At 40.4% G+C, this 26,746-nt stretch overlaps 2 protein-coding genes across 3 annotated transcripts in view; one reads left to right on the top strand and one right to left on the bottom strand.

Moving 5' to 3' along the window:
* Window positions 1-2,696, bottom strand: part of cnksr1 (connector enhancer of kinase suppressor of Ras 1) — a 28,097-nt gene extending 25,401 nt beyond the window's left edge. Inside the window, exons 1-2 of the mRNA XM_085342823.1 lie at window positions 2,510-2,696; window positions 1,405-1,562 (exon numbers count right to left, since the gene is read on the bottom strand). Of these exons, the coding sequence (XP_085198949.1) occupies window positions 1,405-1,562; window positions 2,510-2,561 (210 nt within the window). The 5' untranslated portion in view covers window positions 2,562-2,696. The remainder of the gene's footprint in view (window positions 1-1,404; window positions 1,563-2,509) is intronic.
* rps6ka1 (ribosomal protein S6 kinase a, polypeptide 1) overlaps window positions 2,560-26,746 on the top strand; it is a 53,957-nt gene continuing 29,770 nt past the window's right edge. The window contains exons 1-2 of one of the 2 annotated variants that reach the window (XM_085342827.1): window positions 2,560-2,709; window positions 16,118-16,162. In XM_085342827.1, coding sequence (XP_085198953.1) covers window positions 2,560-2,709; window positions 16,118-16,162 — 195 coding nt within the window. Of the gene's footprint in view, window positions 2,710-8,333; window positions 8,986-16,117; window positions 16,163-26,746 lie in introns of those variants that run through there. The other variant, XM_085342825.1, reaches the window with a different exon arrangement.

Here is a 26,746-nt window from a genome sequence, read left to right as displayed (position 1 = left end):
CATTAAACACCTGTTTTTCATAAACTGCCCACATGGATCTAATCCACCCAGAGCAATTAAAAAGAAGCACAGCATTTTATAAACAGTCTATCCTGAACCCTTAACTGCATAAATGATCAATCACAGCACAATGCAATACAAGTGAAAAGGGGAGAAAAGCAAATAGATTACACTGTAACAAAGAGTAATATCAATACATAATAATACAATCATATGCTTGTCATCACAGTTTGCTGGCCAGCAGCATGAGACGTGACTCTTTAAAATCACTGAAGGAGGAGCATGCAATTGTCGTGACCCACTCACCCATGGTCAAGAGGCTTGTTGGTACACAACCAGCCGGAACACTGGGCCTGTCAACAAGTGGCCATGAATTTTTCATGGCCTTTTCAACACTGTAGCTGGTAATTATCTAACCATGCGCGTGAACCTGTTTGGTCTACTCCATGTGAGTATCTGATGGGTGTTTTTATGAATGAGCGCAGTGTTAGCGCTTCGTGGAGCATTAAGTCCTGGAGGGAGGAGAGGAAGTGGGCACATGAAGCCACATGCACACTATAATGGAAGCTTGAAAAGCAAAGCTTTTACTTAAGTGTTGCACCCTCATTCGCACAGACTTTGGGTTTGAACTGTTCATGTTGTAACGACTAATCAGTATTAGTTATTTCGGCAGTTTAAGCAGCCTGAGTCTTAGGCTGATGTTTACAGGCTGTTACGCCACAAGAGCTGGAACCCGGCCTGGTACTGTCCTCCTCAATTAGTCCTAAGGCCATTCTGGAGTCCCCTCCACACACACACACAGACACACACACACACACACAAACACATACGCACACAGAATTTAAGTCTCCTAAAACTTGCTCTTAAAATTGGACAAGCAGGGTAAATAATTAAGCAGCAGAAAAAATGGGATAGAGAATCAAAGGGAATGCATAAGTTTTTTTTTTTTAGTTGACTGCACGATTTCCCTAAAATTTGCATGCAAACTATTAAGCCCAAGCTTTTGTATTCTAAATCTGCTTTGCTTACAGCTGATGCATGACTAGTCCTTTGATCTTAGCTAGAAAACCAAAGTAAGTACTTTACTGTGATATGTTGGATTGTTGTAAAAGTGACAGAAAAGTCAAGTACTGGCTGTATGTTCTGGCTAGATTTGCAACCGATTGACCAACAGCTGCTCATTCCACTGTGCAAACAAAAATAAGGTGTAAAAACACAGCAGTGAGGCAAAATTATATCTCTGTGCTGCTGTATCAGAACATACGCACCACCAGAACATGATAGCATGATTACTGCACCGTTACAATCCGCAGCATAGCAAAAACATGACAAGAGATACTCAGAGATACACTCACCATCACTGTCTACATGTATTATAATATGTAATTCTCATTGCTCACTCACCAGAGAGCACAGTTTCTCCACAGCCTCCAGTATAAGCTCCTGGTGTCCAATCTTATGGACTCCCAACGCCTCCAGGTCCTGAGAAGTCAACTGGAGCAGGTCCACCCCTGATAGATGCCACTGTGCAACTGGATACTGATGCAGTGGGGTATCCAAACCTTGCCGAAGGGCACAAAAAACAACAGGCTTTAGCTGCACACATGGCAAAAGTATAACTGGAAAAGTCCACATACTCATAAAGTCCCATGCATGTGCAGGCTTGAAAATGGTCTTCTTCTTCTTCTCTACCACATGTTGAGTAATTACGTTTGAAAAAGTAAAGACTTGACTGTGAAACACGAGTAGTTTACTAATATCTGAACACTATAGTGGTACCAAAGTAATACCTGTATTATGTGTATTAACTGTGCTATTAACTGTGTATTAAATTAAGCTATGATTTATGATCAAAACCACATCAGTAAAAAGCACAAGTCAAAAACATGATATTTAGAATTATCTCTAAAGCATGGAAATCATTAACACTTCTGTATATATATAACTACAATATATCAGTAATATGTAAGGATATTTTAATATGCTTTTAAATACTCAAATACTGCTTTTAAATTAACACTAAAATGAAAGTATTTACAGCAAAATGTACTTTTACTGTTCAAGCTGTATAATATATAGAGTGACTCCTTGTCAACAGTAATCCATAAAAAAGTAACATGTTTATAATTACAAAAAAGGAGCTTACCATAAATTCAGAATATTAAAGTTAATCAATTACCTCAAAGCTGTGCTCAGTTACTTTCCTCCACTACTTTAACACGCTTTAACATACCAACTGGGGAGGCCTGTTTATATGACGAGATCTAAATGTACATGACAAGCATTCATATAAACTATTGTTTATGAGGACACTATTTTAGTTGTTGACACTGATCAGAGCTACACTGTTTTGGCTTCTCCCTCTGCACGGGCCACTTCCTCATTCCACCTTCACCTTCCACCTCCAAGAGGATTTGTGTGGCGATTCTATTTCTAACATTACCGTGCGAGCCAAAGTACCTGTGAAGTGATCAAGGCGTTAGACAAGGAAAAGCAATATGTGTCTCACCTTGGAGCCACTTGCTCACTCTCTCCTCGCTCCACGACGTTATAGGCTCCATGCTCGGAGTCCTGTTGCAGTCGCTCGTTCAGTTCCCAGCGGTCCTGGCCGATTTCTACCTCTCTGGGTGGCTGGAAGAAGAAAAAGTAGATCCTGATTTGGAATCAGACGACGACGACGACGACTGGCACTCCTTCTCTCGGGTACAGGTAAGAGTCTCTCACCTGCTGTCAGCCAATAACACAGAACTGTCAGCCTGCACCAGGAGCAAGACCCCTCCCACCTATCCCCCACCCCTTCCTTACCTGAAGGAATAGTGTGTTTACTGCGGCTTTAAGACTTCAGAACTTCCCTCATACTTTACTTTCATGCGCAGTTCACGTCGCCGCTCAAAAAAAGGCGCACGGCTCATGCAGCAATGTGGAAGTATGTATTGCACACAACACCTCAACACCTGTACAATGCAATATAATAACAATGCGATAATCCTGTAATAGCCCTGCGCTACTTGTGGCTGGACCTGATTCAACCTTTTGATTGCCCACAGAAAAAACCGCAGATGCTGTATAGAAAATTAGGTTTATAGAAATATTATGAGCCCTTTAACTCACACCATTGCTGATTTCCTTTTTCTTAAAGCTTCAAAATAGCTGAAAAACACAGAAACTGTAACTTGTTCACTGAGACGCAGACTTAATCCTGTCTTCCAAGAATAACTGTTAGCCGGTTTTCCCGGGAATTTTCCGGAAATGTTTCCTTTTTCATCATTTGAACTCAGCTGACTAGTTATTTTTAGCTATGGATAGGTTAACGTGACATTGCTATAACTTTATAAATATTGTAATAATGTCCAGTAGTTTTGCAGTGTCAGACATTTTCCGCTTGCTCATTTATTTATTGTATAAATAAATATCTTAGGATCATCCTCCTGGAAGAAGAAATATCTTAGCTTATTTGTAAACACATTTTTGACCCACAAGAAACCGCACAGATTATTATAATGCATCAAGTTGAATATATGATGCAGTTATCTACTTTAATATGGCCTCTTTGGCTTCTTATTTCTTCACCATAGGCTCCAATTCTACAGTAAATAATCTCTTAAAGAAAACTGTGAGTACAAAACAGCACCGTGAGAATGTGTGCTCTTGATCAAAATGTACTTTGATCAAGTGTGCTAAAGGGCAAGACCTGATGGAAAGGCTACTGGCATCAAAGAGCTACCCTCTGATATCTGGCACCCTCTGCTGTTATCCTCTTTGAACCAAGAGAAAGAGGCAGAGGCAGGGGGAAAGCTGACCTCATAAGTCAGTAGGCAAAATGACACTGTGCCCATATCCATGTGGCATATATGAACAGTGGCTATTCAGTTAGGTACACATGTTCATCCGCTTGTTAATGCAAATATCTAATCAGCCAAAGATGTGGCAACAACTAAGTGCATTTAGGTATGCAGACATGGTCAAGAAGACCTAAGGATGAGAAAGAAAAGTCACTGAAGGGACTTTAAATGTGACAAGTTTGTTGGTGCCGGACAGGCGGGTGTGAGTATTTCAGAAACTGATTGACTGGGATGTTCCCCACACAACCATGTCTAGAGTTAACAGACAATGATTTGAAGAAAAGAAAATATTGAGTTAGCAACAAATCTCTGGCTAAAAATGTCTTGCTGGAGAATGGCCACATTGTTTTGAAATTATGGAACAGTAATAGTAACAGTAAGAGCATTTCCAAATGCACAACAATTTGTGATTATTGCTGACTGAACCGCTATTGTTACTGTCAGAACTGTCTGTTGTATATTCTACTACGTGCACTGATAACAAAGAAATAACCAGAGCCAAACCCCTTGTATGTGTAGACACACTTGGTCAGTACAGCTGATCCAACTCTTGCTGGGTTAAGATGTTCTCAGCTGAAAATGTGAGAGGAAGAAGAAACAAACTTGTGTGTAACACATCACTCTACTAGCCTGACAAATCAAGTCTGAACCTGTCCCCAGTACTGCTCTGTGATCAAGTCCTAGATCAAGATCAAGGCTATCCTGTAGTGTTTTGGGGCTTTTTTAAATTTAGAAAGAGCACTTTTATTGGACATGGATCGCTTAAGCTGTTCTTTGGCTTTCCTGTTTTCCAGTCTACAAAAACCTAATAATAGCCTTTCGCATCGTGACTTTTGACTCACTGACATCACAATCTTAGATAGTTGTTTGTTCTTGCTGACTTTGGTGTCTGGGATTGTTTTTGTTTTAATATATATTTTTGTATAGGCATGTCCTTGGCCCACCTACTGGCCAAGCCCAAATACCTGGGCTACAACTTCAAGCCTCAACATGCTGTTTTTTTACTCGACAGTGAAGATTTGCTGTTTGTAGACCGGAGAGGTGTTCAAGCTGTTAGTGTAAAAAAAAGTGTCTGTGTCATTTAGATCTATAACCTGTCTTCTCTTCTTTATTCCTCACTCTTTTCTTGGAATAACTGTAACCCACATAATTTTGTTAGGGATTATTAAAGTATTTTGACTCTGCTTGATTTTCTTTTATAAATTTCTATGCCCAATCAGTATTGCCAGTGGGCTTTATCCTTAGTCATTCTGTCCTTTTAACTATTTCTTAATGGAAATTCCACAGATGTTTGAAATATAATAAATCTTTCTTCTCTTTGTTCATGATTTGTGCATGACACAAAGCCAGGATGTATTTTCAGTCATTACAACTGCATCTTGTCCTTCTCTAGTCAGTCAGCAGAGATTGAATAATTAGCTTTGCTTCACTATTGAGCAGCTAATTAATTTGTTCAGTGCAGTAATTTCCTGGTGTCTCTGTTGCATAATCAAATTAATCCTTTGGATTAACTACCCATAAACAGAATTATACTTAACCTTAGATTGTTGCAGATCTACTCATTGTTATAAAGCTGAGTAGGAAAGAAAACATAAAACATAACTGTTTAAAATCTATTAACCTTACATATATCATTTGGTTATATGTAAGGTTGTTCCAACATACACACATATACAAACAGAAATATACTAATACTGCTACTAATAATGTGTTGCTAACCATTTTTCCTGTGTACCTCCCTAGTTTAAGAATAAAGGAGTTGTTAGAAACCCATGTGGTATCAGTCTTGTGTAAATAAAATAGGCTATGTCTACTGTTTATTTTTATTATATGTCGCATTTCGACAGCAGAAAGAAAACGTTTAATAAATGCTGAAATACAGTAAATACAGACAAAGTGCTTGGTTCACTCAGTTGATGTTAAAGAAGCGCAACACTTCAAAATACAGATAAAAAATTGATGTACATCTATGGCACAATAGTAATGTAAACATACAAAAAATTAAAAGAGCAATAGAAATAATAAATCAGAGAAAAGCAAAGGCAATAGATAAGCAGATTTATTTTGAGATGCTTTTTCGAAACCGACTGCCACTTCACAATTGGAGTATCCATGTATTTGCATTTTAATTGCCCTGTTTACAGGGACTTACATAACACAATTCATTGTTTCTCCTTCCGCATGCTCGGTCTCGCTCTCTCTCCTTTTTACCTCTGTGATTTCAGCTCAAAATGAAAATGAGGTTAATCAACAAGGTCAGGTTTGTATCCGTTTGTCTACGTTGCAGGCAGCCCTTTAGGGGGGGCCGAACAAGCCATCTACTTTGCTGCTTCTTGGCTTCAACAGCTCAACAAACACGCTTTAGTCATCTTTCCAATAAGCTAGTCTTGCTCCGCTGCACGTGCATATGAAGCTGTATAGAGTCATATTGCCCATTTCCTGTTGAAGGTGGGGGTAGGGCATTCCCAGAGTCACTGGATGGGAAACACCTCTGAGTCATCTGTGTAAGATGTGATATCACCACAGCATCATGAACAGAATAAGAGATTCCTTGTAAGTTAGTATAGCAGTGTACAGCACTCCTAACACAAAGACAGTCTCGACTTTCATTTGTTCGGTTATTTGTTTTATCAGGTTTGCCTCCTTTGTTGCTTATAATTTGCAGTTTACATTGTATTGATTTTAGGTCATCCGCACTCTTCCTAAATCTCTTGATGCGACCTTTCAACCCTCTAGATAATCACTTTATTTCCTCCTATAAATTGCCTTTATTTACACCCCCACTTCCACTGAAGGCTCACACCAAAAATGTCATATAACACAGGATGAGCCGTGCACAGTGGCAAACCATCAGGATCATTCGACTGGTATCCTTGGAGAGGTGGAGAGAGAGAAAGAGGAGAGAGCGACACTTGCCCAGCACATAATGGTCAAGGAATAATGAGGAGAGGGAGGATGAGAGATGATGAAAAGAAAAGGATGGTCTGTCGTATGGCTTCACTGACAAACACCATTACGAGGTGCCATGAGCTTTCTCTTAGCAGCTCTTTTTACCACGGGAGACAAATCAATGGGTTAATGCAATCTCTGGGTGAGCTGTGACTTTCTATATTGCATACAATGTCAGCATGATGCATAATACTCCACTTAGGAAGGGCGATGTCACCTTTTGGTCACTCCTTGATGGTATGAATTTGTTACACGATAAATAGGCTACACATAACCACTGCGATATTTGAAGGGAAAAGGACAGTCAGCATATTCCCTCCCCCCCCCCTTTCAAACCCCTGTGTGTGGCAATGTTTGTGTGGGTATATGCATGTGTATTTTTTATTGTTGTTGTTGTTGTTATATAGTATGAATATTAATAGAAAACTGCAGTAACCCTTGAGACATTAATTAGTGTGGCAGTTTTTCTTGAGTAAACAGAAGAGGTGCTGCCAACAGGTTAGAAACAAAGTGCAGCTACACAAGAGAAGAAGCGCTTCCTTCTCTAGTTCATTTCTTTTGTGTTTAACATCTTGTAGCACTTAGATAAACAGGCTACATCAATGCAGCAGTAGAATTTTAGACCTAGATAACGCCGCCACTGAAAGAAAGGTGCCAAATTGTGAGCAATTTTCCATTCCACTTAATTTTTTATTTGTGTTTCTGTGAATGCATTGCCTTCCCCATCTTGGTTTGAATCAAAAGTTTATCAGATCCACAACACAAGGCGTTTTTTTATGCCCTCCAGTTGCCAATAGTAACCAAAGCTGGCCAAGAGCAAAATCCACTTAGCAGTGAATGAAGCGGAGAAGTGTTGAGGGTGGAGGGCTGTATTATATCGCTGAAGATTACAAGGACCTTCACAAGAGCTGTTGTCAATGAAGAGAATGCTGCATCAGAGTAATGGCCGGAAAGAATAAAACACCACCGGTCACGACCTTTGATTCTAGTCTTTTCTGCTCCCTTCTCTTGAATTCTTTACATCATTGTGTAACCACAAATGTTATGTAATGTTTGCAACGGTGCATGTCATTTTTAGACCCAGAGGAAGTGATGATGCAGGTCCAAAAGCCAGTGTGCACTAAATGTAATTTCATTGAATTAAAAATTTGAGAGGCCTGGCTGAGGAAAGCAGTGCCATTCTGGGTAGGAGAACTCTATTGGACTCTGCACTGGCAAGTCCATCTGTGATCAGTATATTGTGCAATCCAATATTCCTCCAATGCTTTTAGCTGATGGTGATTTAAAGGTTCCTCTTTGAAAGGCCAAGGATCTTTACTCCTCTGATGCACCTGCTGCACCACATCATCAAAGAAAGCAGGCCGTTCCATCGGCAGCAGGCTCCCGGTACGCATTACGTAGTTGCAGATCCACTCTCTACCAGATGATGGCGCGATCAGACTTGGGCGGAACAAGCACAGAAGGGGGCTGGATAAAATCCTGCCGGAGCCTGCCAATAACAGCTCGAGTTGCATCCCCGCTCGTACTACAGAGCCACACTGAGGTCTCTGCGCGTATCGCATAGCGTTAGGAAGCTGGCGGACAGAAAGAAGTCTTGCCGTTCTGACTGGATCAATTCACGAGCGCACAGGAAGACGTAAATAAAGATCCGATACGGCGTCGATTGCAAGGACAGCCCGTGCTCCGGATAATTCCTTTAGGTGGCATTAGACTCTCACACAGCCTCATTAAAGGAGCTTGGATCAGTGTTGCTCTCTGCGCTCTTCTCTCCCGCTTGTCAAACCAAAATCCCGAGCAAGCCAACGCTCTTACCTGAAAGGACACGCTTGCTTTGGGTGTGTGTTTGTGCTGTTTCCAACAGGATAATCACTTTCAACAAATACGCACGAGTTACCCATCGTCGCCGAAGTCAAATCACGGGGATTACGTTTGTTTGCAAAGCTCTTGACTGCAGAGACCGTATGTGTGTCCCCCTCCGCTGTGTAGAGAGCAAAGTGCTGATAAATCTCCTGTGACTGGACTCGGGACCTGAGTGAGGAGCTTCTCGGAACTGCACTTGACAGGAGCGGTTGGGACGAACCAGGACTGACCAAAATTCGCACCTGAGGGGGAAACTGAAAAACCGGCGAAAATGCCTCTTGCACAAATCGCGGAGCCATGGCCCACAATGGAACTAGTGCAGCTCGAAACGGAGGTAAAGAGAGGTGACAGTGTTGGCACTGGGTGCATGGCTTGGGCGGATTTTTTGTGCGTTTTTGCGCATTTTGTTTTCAGATTAAAATAGCCAACATTTGCGTGTGCTTTTTCACGAACAACCCCACATCCACTGTGTTCACCATTCACTACTTTCTATAAAAAGTGATTGAGAGTAAAGTTACTTGAAACGACTGAATAAAATGTGTATTTGTAATTGGGGTAACACAAGTTTTGCAATCAGACTGACTTGTCCATTCAAAAATCTTCACTGATATTCAGGTTTTTGGGAGGGGTAAAAGAACCAATCCAAAGCTTTGCCGGGCTCCCTTAACCAATAGAAAAATGCTTCATTATTATCAGTTCATTTGAGAGCTTTGGATTTCCCTAAAAGTAGCTTAAAGACCCCCCCCCCCCCCCCCCCCCCCCCCTCCTTTAATTCACCTTCTAGTCAGTCACTGAAGCTCACGATCAATTCAATTGCAAAGCTCAACTCCACAGGGTAGATTAGTTTGTCGTGCCGTGTAAAGGCTCATCTTCACACTCTCTCACTGTTATCACCTCTATAGTGGCTTCTATAGATCGCTGTTTGCGGTATATAGGGTAATCACAGTGGGAGAAGCTGTAGCCTGATTATGGTGGGTGATAGATTTCAAGTCTAAGTTTGACTCTTATAATTTAATGCTAATGAGTTGCAGGTTAAACTGTAAACATTTGTCCGGCATAGTGCACAGAAACAACCTGCTTACACGAGGGAGGATGCCTGCTATCAGATTTGAATGCTATCTGGTGTCCATCTGTAAGCCCTAGGGAGGTGCACACAATATAAAATAAGCTATAAAAAAAGTGCACGATACACACCCAAGATGCATGTAAAGCAATATAATCAAAAATGCATGCATATCAGTGTTCAGCATGCTTTTTCCTCATATTTCACTTCAGAACTTATAGAATTAGGGAAATAGTGAGAGAGATTTGTAGCCACAGTGTTGTCCACCCTCCTGTAATTGTGTTGTTGCATTATTATTAATGAGCACTTCAGGTGCTGCTTGCAAGCTACCACATTTATGGTTATGAAGGAAAAAAAATCAGACTGCAATCTAGTCTAGTCTCTCTAGTTTGCTGTGTTTTAAAACAAAACCTGGCTTGTAGTAATGATACTGACAGTAGGCACAGTCTGGTTGTTTGGATTTGCTCTTTTTAATTACCCCTGCAATTAAGTGGGTAAAGTGATGTGATGCTCCTGTTTCAGGTGCCTGATCTCTACAATGAATAGCTTTGTGCATACTACTGCAAGTCTCCTCAATCAGCTTTGCGAGATCTGTCATTTAGAAATGAAGCTCATTTTTCTACCTCTCAGTCTGCATAATCATTCTGATGTGATAGCAGTGGGAATTTAACTTGGTTAGAGAAAATGTGAAATTGTCTAAATTTGCTCTATTAACCTAACTGCAACACAAGAAATATCCCAGACAGCTTAACAAGTCTTCACAAATTAGACCCCTGCAGTTAATATGAAGATTTGGAAATTGAAAAATCTCCCCCTACAGATTCAGTTACGGCAGTTACTGTTGGAGGAGAGAAATATGAGTCTAAGAGTATAATGAATGGAAAGAAAAGTCTTTGGTTAACATTCAAACAGAGTCATCTTGACATCGTTTGTTCACGCAGGCACCACTATTGACAGTATTCTGCAGCATGTGAGTTGGCTGAGTAGCATATCACAGCTGAACAGATGGTGGTGCAGAGCCTGTGAAGAGTGCTAAGTTTAACGCTGTGAAAATGCCCTGCCTTTGGAACGTGTTATAGTTACAACTCTGTGAATCAAATCTGTGCAATTCCTGGTTTAAAAAAAAGTGTGTGTGTGTGTGTGTGTGTGTGTGTGTGTGTGTGTGTGTGTGTGTGTGTGTGTAAAAAATTAATAAATAAAATAAAATAAAAATCAGGATATATGATATATATATATAAATTTTATATGTATATCTATATTTTGGTGTTTTGTTTTGTTTTTTTGTTTTTTTTATTGTGTTTCAGCGTTGGTTACTGAAATCCAAGATCTGTAATTGGTTAGATCAGACAAACACTGCCAGTCAGGATGGGATCTCTGCCATTTATCTCCACCAACCTACCAACCAGCTGCACACTTTGGTTTCAAATAGCTTTGGGATCAGATTGATTGAGCAGAAAGCTTGAGTTTTAGACAGGAGGCCGTGCCAGTGAACATGCGAGTCATATGGGCAGATGGAACAGACAGAGATACGCACTTTTGGATGATTTAGAAGAAAAAAAAAAAGGGAAAAAAAAACCCACACAGAGAATGATGTGCTCTGATACACCAACTGATGGGAAGTCTGTTTTCCCTTCATCACTCATAATAAAAGTACTTGTGTTTGGAGCTCATCACCGTGCCATGAATGGAAATTGGTTAAATTCGCTTTTGTGCTTTATTCTGCGACCAAGCAAGCAAGAGAGAAACGCGTGAAGTGAGCGATTTGGGAAAAAAAGTGTTTGATTGAGACCTTTTATGCCATATCTGTTGTGAATGAACTTCAGTGATTCATCCCTGATAAAGGCACTTTAACAAATATGCTCATGCTGTCCCAGCTGAGTCACTAGCACCTGCATGAGCCCCTGTCACTACTACGTTGAGGCAGGTCCACCAAAAGTTCTGAGTCATGCTTATGTCAGTATTTGGTAATTGTGGATTTCAAATAGAGGAAAAACTGCGCCGATCCAAATGAGTAAATTCCTCCACTCATATTCGACATATTTTCCACGTCGACCTTCTGTTTTGTTTAATTTTTAATTTTTAAGTTCACAAGATTTCCCTCTCGCTTCTGTGTCAGCTCAGGTTTAATAGCTCATAAGTGCGGTGAGATGTTGGCAGAAAGTTGTCATGTACAAGCTGGCCAGGTTGGGTTAGAATGTATTTCAGTCCAGATCTGGGCCCACATCTGTTGGCTTAAAATTAAAATGTAAACATGCGTGTTTATTTATAAGAACTTCTCAAGCCGTGGCTTACAGAGCAGGATTCCACAAGCTTATGTGGCGAAGGAGGTTAAAATAAGTAAGATTGATAGATGGAATGTGTGCTGTTTCCCAGCAAGGTGTGGTCAGCAGTGTGCTGTCAGGTTCTTGAGAGTTCATTTCACATTCATGCTTTGCTGTGTGTGTGTGTGTGTGTGTGTGTGTGTGTGTGTGTGTGTGTGTGTGTGTGTGTGTGTTCGCACTGGCGGGCTTAGCTGCAGCTAATCTGGGTGTGATCTGTGGAGCACCTGAGCACCTGGGAGTGGAGGAAGGCATGTGATAACATAACCCTCAGCTTGATAGGTTCAAAGAAAGATTGTGTTCTAATACCTTTTTTGGTTTTTAGAGGTAAATATTAATCAAGTCACTAAAGCCTGAAGTGTACATTGCACAGCCTCAGCCATACCTGTAGGCAGTAGTGCTACTCTCTATCTTTTTAAGGTTGCTGACTTCTGAAAGGAACTACTTGGCACACAGTAAAAAGGAGAAACACCTATTATCCTTTTTCTGGAACTGACTAGAAGCTGTCAATATTCACTGATGAGATTACGAGAAATTATTTCAGATAGTATTACAGGCATAGAGAATAAGTGGTTATTGTATTTCTTAGTTGCCTAGTTACAGGGCTGTACTGCTCACACTGTAAAACGTGGACTTATCTGTCAAACTCACACAGACCAACAGTGCTCTGAGATTTTTTTTAATTTGCCTAATCATACAGAGTCCTGTGAGAAAAATGTGAATTTCTGCTGTCTGGCTCAGACTTGCTTAACACGTTGGTCTTTAAATCTGTTTACAGCATGCTTGTGGTCTGAATATTTCTCCCATTGCACATTTTTTTGCTTCTGTGTTTGTATTTAAACGGCACACTTTGAGCATATTTATATGCCCTTTTTTGTGTGCCTGTGCTCTCACTAAGGAAACCCACTGGGGGGGAAAAGCACCATTAACTGGGCCACTTGGATCAGCCATGCAGTGCTAATGAGGTTGAAATGTGTTGAGCAGCAACGTCAGAAAGACGATGCGAACCGCACACACAAACTTACACAGTTACATTCACACACATAGAATCCCCAATCCTGGTACAAACAAAGCTAGCCACACCGATATAGGGAATACCAGAGTAAGGCGGGGAGAGTTCCTTCAAAGTAGCCTGATGTGTCTATTACACCAACAGACTCTGCACTTCCTCAAGATTTCCTTTATCATTCCTTAAACACATCTGGGCCTAACTTTTGACTGTACTTCGCCATTTAATTGCTTCCATTTTTCAGTTTTCTACCCTATCCCCTCACATTACGGCTATTAAAATCTTTATGAGTGGTGCAGTATGGCTAAATTAAATCTCCCCCCCCTTGATCATGATTAAAGTCCAACTTGTAAAAATGCCTGGAGGTGTACAGAGCTGTACTATCCCTGCAATTTAGAAGTACTACTGGAATAAAACTCAAAGCAGAAAATGAGCCATCTCATTCGGTCGGCAGGCACATCCAGTCTTACAGAACGGGAGCGAATGTGTTCTGAGGTATTACAGCGACAGTAAACTAAATCCACAGTCTGCGTGCTTTCTGTCAGAGGGCCTTTTTTTTTTTTCTCCTTTCAGCAAACGAGAGTAGCAAAGCTGCTCTGCTGTCGCTGCCTGTGCCTATATCTTAAAATCAAGCTGTATTAATCAGCACACACAAGAAATTTCCCCTACTGCACTCAGCGTTTCTATACAGGAACAGCCAGAACAGATAAGTAAAAGTAAAACAAAGCTGTAAGTGGTGTACTTTACAGTTAAGTGTTTAAGGAATAATTGTCTGTTTTGTCACCTTTTACAGGTTTTTTTTCTCTATTTCCTCTTATTTAATAAATAAGTAAAATAAATATTTAATGTACATGGGTATATTATTGAGCAGGTATATTTATTTAGCCTTTATTTAATGTCTAATTTACAAGAGAGACCTGATTCAGACAAGCATTAAATCATAGCAATAAAAAATAAATAAAATTGTTTAATGCATGTATACATATATGCTGTTTAAGTCTACAGTTAACAAAACAATGTATTTAAACAGTATTGGGCAAAAGTCCTGAGTCACCCCTAATTTTTTCATATTTTTCCAGGACACTGGTAAATATGTGTAACCATACTTGGAAATACAGTATATAAGACATAAGCAGTTTGCACAATTCTAATAAACTTGAGAGTAAATCTTTGTTATGACTGCCTTCATTCTTCAACGCAGCCTGAACTTTCTTAGACAAGCTTTCTGGTAACTTCTTTAAGTTGTCTTCAGGAATAGTTCTCCAGGCTTCTTGAAGGATATATCAACACTGTCCATCGGATGTTGGCTCTCTTTTCTTCTGTTGCCTGTAAAGATGATCCCATACTGCCTCAATAATGTTGAGGTCTGGGCTCTGGGGAGGCCAATCCATGACTGATCTCCAGGTATGCTGTAATTGCATTGGCACTGTGTTTGAGATCATGGTCACGTTAAAAAAGAAAGTTGTTCATCAAGCAATCACATGCTTTCCAGCTGGTATTTCATGGTGGACCAAAATCTTTTGGGACTTTTCTGTGTTCATAATTACATTTTGGTCTATAAACCAGCTCTGCACTGGATAATGAGTCTAATGATCATCAGAGTAAGCACCTATAGAAAGAAACTCCCAGGGTTGTTCATTTCAATACAATTTACGTCCGTTCTGTTTATTGCTTGTCATTGTGTTGACTCCCTGTTGTGTTTTCTGCAGTCTGAGGGAAGAGGAAGACTGCATCAAGGAAGTGAACAGTCTCATTCTGAAATGGGAAAAACAAAGCATAAAGCGGAAATGGGGTGGGGAGGTTTTTTTTTTTTAAGTCCTCACTCATGTGTTTCCTTAATCACTGAAAGCATTCAGTTATAAGGAATCTCAAAAAGTAGAGTTTAAAGTACACAGGCCCTGAGCATGAAGGGTGGATCTGATGAAAGAGTGGGATCATGCAAGAAACTGAGGTCAGGTTATTTGAACCTAGCAGTGCAGTGTCACATTAAACAGAACTTAATAGAACTTGCCTTTGAGATAGAACTCTCTTCTAATGCAAAATGCAGGAGCTAGGAGACACATTTTCTGACGAGACAGCCTCTGATGAACATTAGTAATGCCGGAGTGCACAGTTAATCGCTTATGCCATTAAAATGAAGTTTGTGCCTAATGTGGGTTTTAAGCTATATCAAAACAGTTTTAAATAATAACCAATTTCATACGGGTCTTTCATTTTTGCTAAATTGCACTGACTTCTTCTGTCTCGTTAAAAATGAAAGAATGCAAAAAAATAATATGGACATATTTGTGTAGATATCGCCATAATGTCAAGATGTTATGAGTCGTAACTTTGCATATTAATGCAGTTCAGTTATTAAACTTGCATACAGTTGCAACAAATTCTAGACTGGCGTTGTGCACCTCAGGCCTGGATACCTGAGATAAAGATGAAAGAGTTTAAACACACTATTCTGTGTTTTGAAGAGGTGTTTGAACCTCATGCAAGCTCTTATTAAATGTCTAAATGCTCTTAGCCAGCTAGACAGTCGGTCTTCGTCTGCCTGGCCTCTCTGACCAATGATCCTGATTTGGACTGACATCATCGCAGCCCCTGCTATGTAAAACATTACATCACTCTCCTCTTGTTATCGTTCTGCTGTGGCTTTTTCTGTCTCTCTCTCTTTTTTTTTTTTTTTTTTTAATCTTTGTTTGCAGTGGAATAAGATCCACATCTAATCAACTAATCTGTCTGAAATCCCACCATATGTTCAAAGTTAGTCACTCACTTCTTCTGTGGGAACAGCATGTTGATTTTCACAATAGCTACCATTGAATCATTGTTTTCCAAATACCAATGATTACCCTTTTCAGTGAGACTTGCCTACTGAGGATATGCAATTGTGTGTTGGCCTTAGATTATTAGGTTTGCTAGTGAAGGAGCAAAGTGCTGGATACAGTGGACTGCTGCCGCCCACGCAGTCTTGCAAATATCGCCGTGCCTCGCTTCTTCCTCCTTTAGACCCATCCAGACACATGTGATATATGCACTTAACATCCACACTGACCGACTTTTTCTCATCTGCTTGTCTTGACAGAATGGACAGAGCACTACAGAGGATGGAGTCACAACTGCTGTCAAGGTAGGTGGCATTTCTGGAACAATGACACGCACTCGCACAAACATGCACAAATGTGACTCAATATTCATGCAGCTTAACGTCCAATAAATTACAGCGAGAACTTGGACGCAAGTCTTGTTTTGAATTCTTGGCTTTTGCGCGCGCTCTTCTGTGAAGACGAGCAGCAGAAGGCGAAATTCCATCAAAGGGCAAATTTTTGTGCGAATCTTCATTTTGAGCCGTTTCAATCTCTGTAGCAAAAAAGAAAGCCGTGGCGCTCTGTCACGTGTCAGGCGTTTGCAAGTGTGTGTGACTGTGCGTCGATTTATTCATTTAGCAGTCGCATTGACAGCCCTGAGAGGGTATTAGCTGGCTCAAGTTTGATGTGTTGAATATTCCCTGAGTGAGGCTGATTGAGCAGCAGTCTGGCTAATGGGTATAGTGATGAGTCTGGTTGACTAGAATAGAAAGGCCATGTAGTGTTACACATAGTGCACGTCCTGATCTGGCCCGCTTACATGCCAACATGTCATACAGGGACAAACGCACATCAGCTCGCACTTACAGAAACTCGGTGAAAAAACACCGCGTCAGCCCTTTGTGCCTCCTGGTTGGCCTCTGCCCCGTATTGTCCGGCTCTGAAATATGATCCCGCTTCCCCTTGCACTCTTACTGTTCAGTCATGTAGCAGAGGACAAGGAAATGTTTGTTCTTGCGTAGCTAGCCTCTTCTTTTATGGCCTCACTCTCAAGGGGAAGAGCCTCTAAAGAGCGTGTCGTCTTTTCTTTCAGTGCAATGTCACAATGTGCTGTGACCGTGGACGAGCTGAATAAGAAAGGTTTTTGCTTTAGGAGTCCATGCACATATGCCACACTGGGCAAGGCAATTAACGTTTGAGGACAAGAATTTAAAAGAACAAAGGATTGTTCTTTTATCTATGAATTTTACTGCTACGTGATCAAGGATTGGGGATTTTTTTTTGTGTGTGTGTGTGTGTGTGTGTGTGTGTGTGTGTGTGTTTACGCATACAAGAAAATGGCAAATCTATGCAAGTTTACCCCCCAAAAAATCATCTTTGTGCTCGAACCACTCTGTTCTGCTCCTGTGAACTACATGAGGACAGATTTGTCAAACCCTTTTTCTTTAAACAACTGATTTTTCATTTTATCTCCAACTTCCTTTAAATAATGAACTTGGAAATGATCATGCACACTGTGGATATTATCTTTGTACCTCACTGAACTTGTAATAATAGCAACCCAGACACCAAAAATGAAACCAGATTTGTCATGTCACAGCACATCTGGCCACATGAAGTCATTATTGGAAATTGTACCAATCCAGCATATTAGATTACTACATCCCTAATCATATAATGTCAATATGAGTCTCCAAAAAGTGGCTGATATTCAATTATGACTCAGTCCTGGTAAGCACTGTGATAATTTACATGTTTTGCTAATTAACCGGTGCATTCCAGTAATCTGATCAATTATGTAATCTCTTTAAATAGGCTGCTGGATTTTTCTCTCCTCTGACTCTGCAGCAGTGCTATCTTGTGCTTCTTCCACACCATGATAGATGATCATGGGTTTTTGGTAATATGCTGAGAATAATGGACCACTATATTAGGAACTCAACCTGCTCTCGCTCTTACCTGGGATGCCCAGCCGATACCTATTAATCTCCTTGATGCCTTGAGCTGTCTTTGATGCTTCAGACATAGTTACACGTCTCATCCTCCTAGCGGCATAGTGAATTCGGGTCCTTGTCGAGCTCCTGCTTGCCTTAGACAAGTTTTCATCTAAAGATGGCGTAGTGATCTCGTAGTGCCTTCTGCATCTCTGTGTTAGAAAAACTACAATGAGAACACTAACTTGGTGGAGTCTTTAGGAGATGGGTTTGTTAGCCCCATGTAGGGTTGGGCAGTATAGCCTCAAAATTAGATCACGATATCTCATGATGTAGGAAAAAAACAATAACTTTTGAATGCAGCTGTATTTGCAAGTGTAAGGACGTAAAATACATTTTCCATCTTTTTCTCTAATGAGCTACTGTCAGCTGTCAGTGCTGACATACTACTTAATTAAAATGTTAATCTATTGGAACAAGGGGCCAGCAATAGCAACACAAGAGGAGTCAACTGTGAGTACAAACGTATTTTAATTAAAAGTATAAACTGCTTAACACTGGAGTTCAACATTGACTAAAATAACTTGACCTTGTAGCTCGACAGGAACCCTAACAATGTTGTCCGATAATAAAAACTGAAAAATATATATATATATTTTAACCTAATTTAATGTTTTCTTTATCTTAGGCTTTGGGACTTGAACTTTTTGTATCCACACAAGTAATTTCCATCAATGTTTGCTCTTACTGTCATAGGGAGTGCAACCAGCTGGTGCAGCTAGCGAAGCCTGGCTGAGTCATTTGTGTACATTTAGGTCACACATCACAAGCTGCTGGTATCTCCTCCTTCGTAGCCTGGTTGTACTTGACGGTTTTAGTTTTTTATCATTATTATTTTTCTTTTGAAACAAATGTATTTTTTTCCCACGTTAGGTTTGTATTTCCTAGTGAACTCTGCTTTCTTGGAGCTTGCTGAAGTAGCTCTTTAAGTACTAAATCATCATCAGAGGCACTCTTGCTCTCAGACATGCCTGGGCTTGTCTTACTGTTATGCCTACTTGAGAATTGGTGTATATAGTGTTAGTATAGCAATGATATCGCTGTTTGCCTGCCGTGGTTGACCCTACCAGGGCTAAATCTCCACTAGTACGGTTTCCAGAATTCAAACACTTTCCTCAAGCCTACCCACCATAACATGGTAGCAGCACATGGCCAGGAACTAAAGATGAAGAGGCTAAAATGGCTTGGCTGTGTTTTATGGATTCAGAGAATTTCAAATGCTGTCTTGAGATGGGCCAGTGTTGGAAAGTGAAAGAGGGGCAGGCCGAAGACCATCTGGTGAAGGATATAGATGGCAGAGTTGGAGGAGATTGGATTTTCACGAGGTGAAGTAAGTGCTCAAGCCCAAAACGGTTTCAAGTGGACAAAAAATATTGCAGCCATATGATCCACCAGGGAAAGCATGCTCTACTCTAGCACATTAGCAAGACTTGGAAAGCTTTTCCAGTTTCATGAATGATAGGATTGGGAAAATATTAGGAATGCTGTTTTATGTGATCATTTTAGGTGATCATTTGACTAAAGGTTTTATTGCACAGTCAACAAAGCTAAAAATGTAAGTAGTATGTAAATAATGAATCACACCGTGAAATGCTAGATGTTGGTGGGGTTGAAGGTAGACCTCATACCCAGACTGTCATAGCATCGCGCAGGCAGAGCAGTTGTAACCAGGCGCTACAGCGATCAATACTGAGCTGCTCTTTTAATGCTGGGAATCTGATAATGGCGGCTGTTATCTACTCTAGCCATGGGAGTTACCTGCCTCCAGCAGACCTAATAGAGGAATGGATGGTGTGAGAGAGGCAGGGTTTAGAGGCAACAACTGAGAAAGAGAGAGCACAGTGTTGGGAAAGAGAGCACCTGTCCTTGTCGTTCAATGATGTTAAAACCTATAACAGGCTTTAAACAATAACGTGATGGTCCTCAGCATTAAGCCGTGAGTGTTTGGGTCTGGGGGTGGTGAGCTCAACTGGGTTCTCTCTCTAATGAGCGATCTGCTCTCTCCTTTGTCTCGTTGTGTAAAAGCTGAGCGACATATGATTCTTGCCTAGTAGAGCTTCCCAAGCTATTTTTGGACCCATTAAACTGATAGTAATCATGATCAATATCTGTCTCTCTCGGTGAAGCAAGATGAAACTCATTTCTTCTTCACACTGACACAGATAATCAGTTTCTTTATTTACAAGTGGAATGTTATTAAGTAGATTGAATTAATCCTGGAGGCCATAAGATGATTAATAATAGTTAATAAGAGCAAAGAAAATTGCGACGCACTTTTGTTCAACCATCAGTCTACAATGTACCAACATAATGATACGTTTTCTCAAGGAGAAAAGAAAGGAACGCAGCAAATCCTCATATCTGAGATTCCAAAGAGAAATAATATTTTGCTACCTAATTGACATAAATGATACATTATCTCAATTGCTACATTAGGGGAAAACAACTCTTATGAATAATGAATAGATTATTTAGCCTATACTATCAGCACTGGCCTTCTCTGTTTCATTACTTTCTGTCAAAGCAGTAAAAGTTATTTCTTGTATTATTGCATATGCTTTAGACCAGCTAAAACTAAGAATTCCAATACTTTGATGTGACATTAGAGTAGCAGTTAAAAAGACAGCCTTTGTATTGGTGTGATGATATCAGACAGCTGTGGACAGTCACCTGAGAAAGGAGGGTACTTAGTCGTGTCGTCGCAAGGGGATGATCTTACCCAGCAATTTAGTGCCTGGCAGGGTGCCAGGCTTTCAGTGATCTGCTACCACAGAAGTGATGCATTTGGCCTATTTCTAGCAACAGATCACATCAACTCCATTGCCCTTGAGGATGCCAGTGAGGAAGATTTGTTCAAAGAGCTGAAACAATGAATAAGACAATAACAACCTCAAACAGAAAAATTGAAAAAGGCATCGCATACTGTGCAGTGAGTGATGAGAGGTCTACCACAGGGCTGTCAAAAGAAGATAAAAACTAATTAGCCTGCCGAGCACGCAATAGGTCACCAAATCCATTTCAAGGAAAAAACCAACCATGCTCTGTTTCCACCTTCTCCAATGAGATATTTTGTTTTCTAGAAGTGTAAGGAAAGTAACAAGAATCTCCCATTTTTAACGACGTTCCTCTATTGGAGGAGCTGATTTACTTGCTGTGTGTGTGCGTCAGCTTAACCCTCCTAAGCTCATAACTGTTTTATCAGGGATTTGTGGGTGTGCTTTGATTGATAGGAGCCTGAAATTGACAGCAAACAACCCACAAACTGCCATTAGATTTGGACTCCGATGTCGGGAAATCATGATTGGTGCTGCGCATCATGATCTTTTCACAAACTTCAAACTATTGACACAAAAAGGCCGTACTGCTTCATATTTTTCCAAATCATCCAACTTTCATTTCAGGGGAAGCATTTGGGGATATGCTTCATATTTTAACAGTGACCTGCCATTAAAATGTATTTATGTGTATATTTAAAAAAAATATTTTTAGGTTTTATATTTTATTACCACAACAATAAATCACTGTGACCTAAAGAAGTTGTTATACTTCCTGAGTATAAGCCAAAGCAAATGACAGCCAGCCCAGCTGAGTGATAAGTAGATAACACATAATTTTCTGCATTCCTGTAAATGGTGGACATTTTCTGAGATAGTTATTACAGCCAGAGAATTTTTAATTATAAACAAAATCAGTGTGAGTGAGAGAGAGGGGGGTGAAAGATGAAAGGAAACTACTTCAAGGATGGAAAAAAATGTTACTGCCTGCAGCAAGGTGGGATGTCAGTGTTTTGTTGACATTTTGGGTCAGCGTGATTGAAGTGCAACAAAGGAGTGGCGTCGTCACACCTTAGTCGAAATTTGACTTGTAATTAAACTCGAGGGCATGACATTTAAATGTGCGCATCTGAGGAATGCACTGTGTGGTTTTCTGACATTCAAAATAAGCTGTTTGAAGATGTTTCATGGGTGTTTTATTGAAACAGTCATCCGTGGGCAAATGCAGAGTAACATTCACTATATGGTCAGGAGTGTGTGTCTGTGTGTGCACTTTTTTGTCTGACTTCCACTTCAGTATGAACTCCCACCTACCAAGCCCGAGGGCAGCAAAGCAGTAAAAGGTATTGCTTTTTCCATTGGTGTCAGTGACACTTTTTGTTGTCCCTAATGTAGGTAATGACTTTTTACTGCAGCTAGGTGCTGAGCGAGTGGTATTTATGCTTCAGTGGCCGAGGGACAAGAGGACGTAGCGGAGCGCAAGCGGGAGCGAGGAGATGTCAAGAGCGTGAGAAGAGAGGGAACGGAGGGAGGAGAAAACCGCATAGGACTGCAGTGGAGTACAGAGAGGAGAGAAAAGAGGGGAGGAAACGGGAGGCACCTCCTGCGTAGCTCTTCATCAAGTCAGTTAGCTGGGGTTCCAGACACAGTCATAGTTCTGAGCTTTGCAACTAAAGAAAAACTCAGCGTGCAGTAAACTCAAAAGGAATCAGTGGCAGTAACTCGGCATATCAAACACACTCTCCGGGTCTTTTGGGAAATAGATGCACACACACTCAGGCATCTCCTTGTTGCAGTGTGCATTGGTGCATTGCGATCCAGTGTACCTGCGGCTAATTTGCCCTTTGTTGGATAACCACAAGCGTGCACATGCAATGCTTCTTTGCAAATATAATTATTTGTGTCTTAATATGATGGACATCCTGCAGCAATGGTGTTAAAATGTGTTCAAGACCGATTAAATATTTACCAGTGAGAGTGCGTAGGCAGGGATTGCAGCTTACATGATTTGTGTTTTGACCTCTGGGCTACTGTAGAGCTCAGCTGGGCTGGCGAGTCAGGAAATGGAAAGATGGCTGATGGCTGCGTAGCCTTGTGGCATGTGTTTGTATAACTGTGAGCCTCTGTTTGCACATGCATGTTGCAGGCATGGCAACTGCTCTCCCCATTTTTTTTTTTTTTGCAAAGCTGACCTTGGACTTGATTTACGTGGCTCTGCCTGTCCCCCCACATTGAAACACACCAAGCTCACCTCAACAATTCCTACACAATAAGTATAACAGATTTATTGCAGCATTTTAATTAGCAATAAAACTCTACAGGCAGTCAGACTGGTGAAGACTTAACCAAGATCCCAGAACTGCAGTGTATATGAACTGCATTGCACTGTGCTTGGATTTATGTAAGGGTAAAACATGTTCAAATCCCTGCCTCTTTGTTGTAGATGAATAGTTGTTGTTGCTACTGTCAGTCACATTAATTAAGACAATAGAAGATTCTTGTGGTAGTTGGAGCCATATATAAGCTTGGGCGCAAAGAAAAAGAGAGGAAGTGGGAGGGGAAGGAAACATAATGGGAGACAAAAAAGAGGATGGAGAGACTAAACTATACAACTCTTTCCTTTTACAGCAAAGAAGGGAGTTCATTTTGCAGTGTGCCACTCAGAACTACAGAAATATTCAATTCTTTAAAATCTCACCAACACTTGTTCGCTATGGGTGGGAGAAATTGAGTGGGTTCAGCTGGTCATTAAAGAGCATATGTTGCAGTGTAGGATAAAACAAAACAAAACAATTATAAGAACTATGGAATAGACTGCAATAAGACAGCCATCACCACTTCCTCTTTATGCTAAATATGAAGCTATTATCAGCCTAAGTTAGCATAAAGATTATAAACAAGTAAACCACAATTGTTTGTTTTACTGTTTGATATTGAGATGTAAGGGTTTAATTAGCAAGCTGCTGTAGAGCCAGGCTGAATGCTGATTACCGTTTTTAGCCTCTAAGCTAAGATGAGATAAGCTATGATAAGCTAACCATTTGTAAGCTAAAGCTTCATATTTCTGTGTTCTTTGAAAGTCTCAACACGAAAAAAATGGGCATATTTCACAAATACAAAACTGCTTTTGTTCGAAGTGAAATGTTTTCATATAGTTTCTCTTCTTGACTTCTTATTTATACTCTTTTATGGGGGATATTTTTAGTAGCCATACCATTCCTTTGAGGGCTTTCAGTCTGGAAAATTCACTTGACTCTCATCAGAGGGTGCAAATACAAAGGAGAAAGAAAAGGTAACAGCATTCCTTTTCTTAGTTCCTTGTCTGTTTCTATCTTGCTACTTTAGATGCCTCCCTTTCTCCTGGGATGGCATCCCTGCAGGGGATGTCTGCATTATAATCTCTCATTGAGATGCATTCTATCTTCTTAAACTGCTCTACTTCCTTTGGGATTTGGTGACTGGGATTTATGTTTAAAAAAAAAAAAAACATGGCCATGTGGTGTTTTGCAGAAGAGGTCTAAATTTTACCCCAGGCTCCTATTGGATTTTATTTTCACATCTGAATGCTGTGTTGCATTTCTGTTAAACTCCATGTAGTGCTAGATAGTGGAAGATTGCAACATGGAGCACACGTCAGTTTCCTTGTGTTAATTAATAACACAACGCTATCTTAATAAAACTCTACAACCATCTGTTCCATGTGTTCCTGTTTGCCAACTTATAATAAAGGCAAACAGTTATTTGCAGATACAGCAGATCTCTGATCCTGCATTTGAAAATGTCTGATTTTTGAGCTCCTTATTTCTTTTTTCAACTCTGTGTTGTTAGCATGTCTTGTCTCGTCCCCTCCTACCCTTTTTACCTTGAGAAAGAGCACTGCTTTATTCAGCTGTCCAATAAGAATGCAGACTTTTGACTGGCATACGTTACCTCTGCTTAACAAAAAAGAAAAGAAAAAAGAAGCCATGATCGTTTGTTATTTTTCTTGGCCTTTCCAGGTTTGGAACATAAACGCCATGAAATATGTAAGAAACTCCATAAATACTTAATAAAATGGACAATTAGTACAGCAGACGGCTACTGAGCTGTACCTCCAGCTAGAACCTGTGTTTGCTGTGTTTAATTTTTCAGAGCTTGAAATGTGCATCACAAAGAGATAGAAAAAGCATTTCATATAGTGCTTTTCTATATGGGCAAAGTTTGACGTTTCTTAGAAAACTTGAGCACCATCTTGCAGAGCGCATGAAATCTTGCCAGAGGAGCAATGCATTATACCGGCATCTGCTTGGCTATGATCCCCAGTGAGCAGAGGCCTGTATTAACAAGGTCTGGACAAGCCTTGGAGCTGCGCAGAGCTAAACACTTCACATTCCACTGCAGGGTTTGAAGAAGGGGTTATTAACAGGGTAGTGCGGGTGGGGTGGGAGGGGGACTGGGACTGATTATGTCACACTCTGCTTTGGGACGTAGCCTGAAATGCACACCTGATGCTTTAGTGTGGCTGTGTAGGTAAATTCGCAACACTTTAGTCCTGAAATCAGATTAACTTTACTGATATTTGCTTTTAAATCAACTGTGTACTCTCATCTTCCTATTGCCGAATAAACACTATAATGTTGCAGCTTTCTGCATTTATTCATTTCTGTTGAATTGTAAATCTACTTTGTTTGTATTTGTGCAAATGCAGGGTGTTAAAATGCGCATTTTCCAAAAGATTTGTGTTTCGTCTGAAGGATGCGACAACGGAAAGAATAAAAACTGTCCAGGTTTACTGGACTATTGATGGCAGCATTGTGACTCAGGCTCAGAGGTGACGTCGGTTCCCATCACAAATGTTTCTCCGGCACACACACACTTAACAACCAGGGCTGGGTGTGCATATTTGGTTTGCATGTTTATAGCACTGTTTTGCTGACAGCTCTGTCATTGATCACACTTTGTGATACGACATCTAGGTGGAAGCCTTCAGCCATGCACACACTCATACACATGCATTGATACAGCACAGACACCGATACTGTGCTGTTTGTCTGCTTCTAGTGGAATATTTTATTCTTTTTGTTTGTTTCCGTTGGACTGCTCATCCTTTTCTTGTTTCTTGATGCCAGATTGTTTCCCGTTCATACGTGACTCACAGAGTTAACAAGCCTCTTGAGTGTGATTATTAGTTGACAGAACTTATTGCTCTTTCCAGTCCTGCTCTGCTTCACTTTATTTTATTTCCTTGAAATTATAATTTTTTACTCATCATATCTCATCCCGCCTACAGCAACAGTACAACATAGCACACCACCATTTAAACTGACTAGAATAACGCACTCTCTGGGTGGGAAGCTCGCTTCCTTGACTCTCCTCTATTGAGATTTTTGCCTCCATACCCTAGCCATCTTAATTGCTTTCACTTCCAGCTTCTGCTACACCACTACTGACGATGTGCGACGTAGCAAAAACAGAATTGAAACATAGGATTGAAATCAAGAGACGGCCTCCGTAGCTGGATCGTCTCTGGGGCCAGCTTTTCAAGTCAGGATACGATACTTCAATCTAAATACATTATCTCTACATGACTGTATGTAAAAAGCATGTGTAGAAACGTATATAAATATAACTAGCAGTTGAGAAGTAGTAGCACATAATTTGGGATTTTTTAAAAATATATATTTATATTTGTGTTTTTGTTTTTTTTTATGTGCAAGTCCAAAATTAGAGGAGAATGCCTAAATTTCTGTAAAATAAGCTAAGGCTTCTTGTCTTTACTGTACGCAGACTGACTGTGTACCACCGTTTACCTGAGGCCCATTCAGCAAAGCTCTCATATTATGCTAATTAGCCATGTGGTTGTGTTGCTTATGCTAGTCCTTGTGAAGCTGTGGTGAATCAAGCGTGGCTAAATCATGCTGATGTGGTAAAAGCTGTAATGTGTAACTGAATAGTAAACTGGAAATGCATCAGAATAAGCAAATTTTTTTGTTTGTTTGTTTATGATGCAGTCATGAATGCTCCATCAAAACAAAATAACACTTTTTTTTTTCTATTAATACTGAAATATTCGTACATTGGTCTTCTTTTTCAGTCAGTCAAAAATCAAATTAATACAAAGTTAAAACGGTTCAATGTCATGATAAAGCAGAATATAGTA

This window comes from Diplotaxodon limnothrissa, linkage group LG19, assembly GCF_057381915.1.
Source record: "Diplotaxodon limnothrissa isolate DT_005_m linkage group LG19, D_limnothrissa_male_GT1.1, whole genome shotgun sequence".
Taxonomy (NCBI): Eukaryota; Metazoa; Chordata; class Actinopteri; order Cichliformes; family Cichlidae; genus Diplotaxodon; species Diplotaxodon limnothrissa.
The sequence above is the reverse complement of the archived record's forward strand: the minus strand, read 5'-3'. Positions and strand labels throughout refer to the sequence as shown.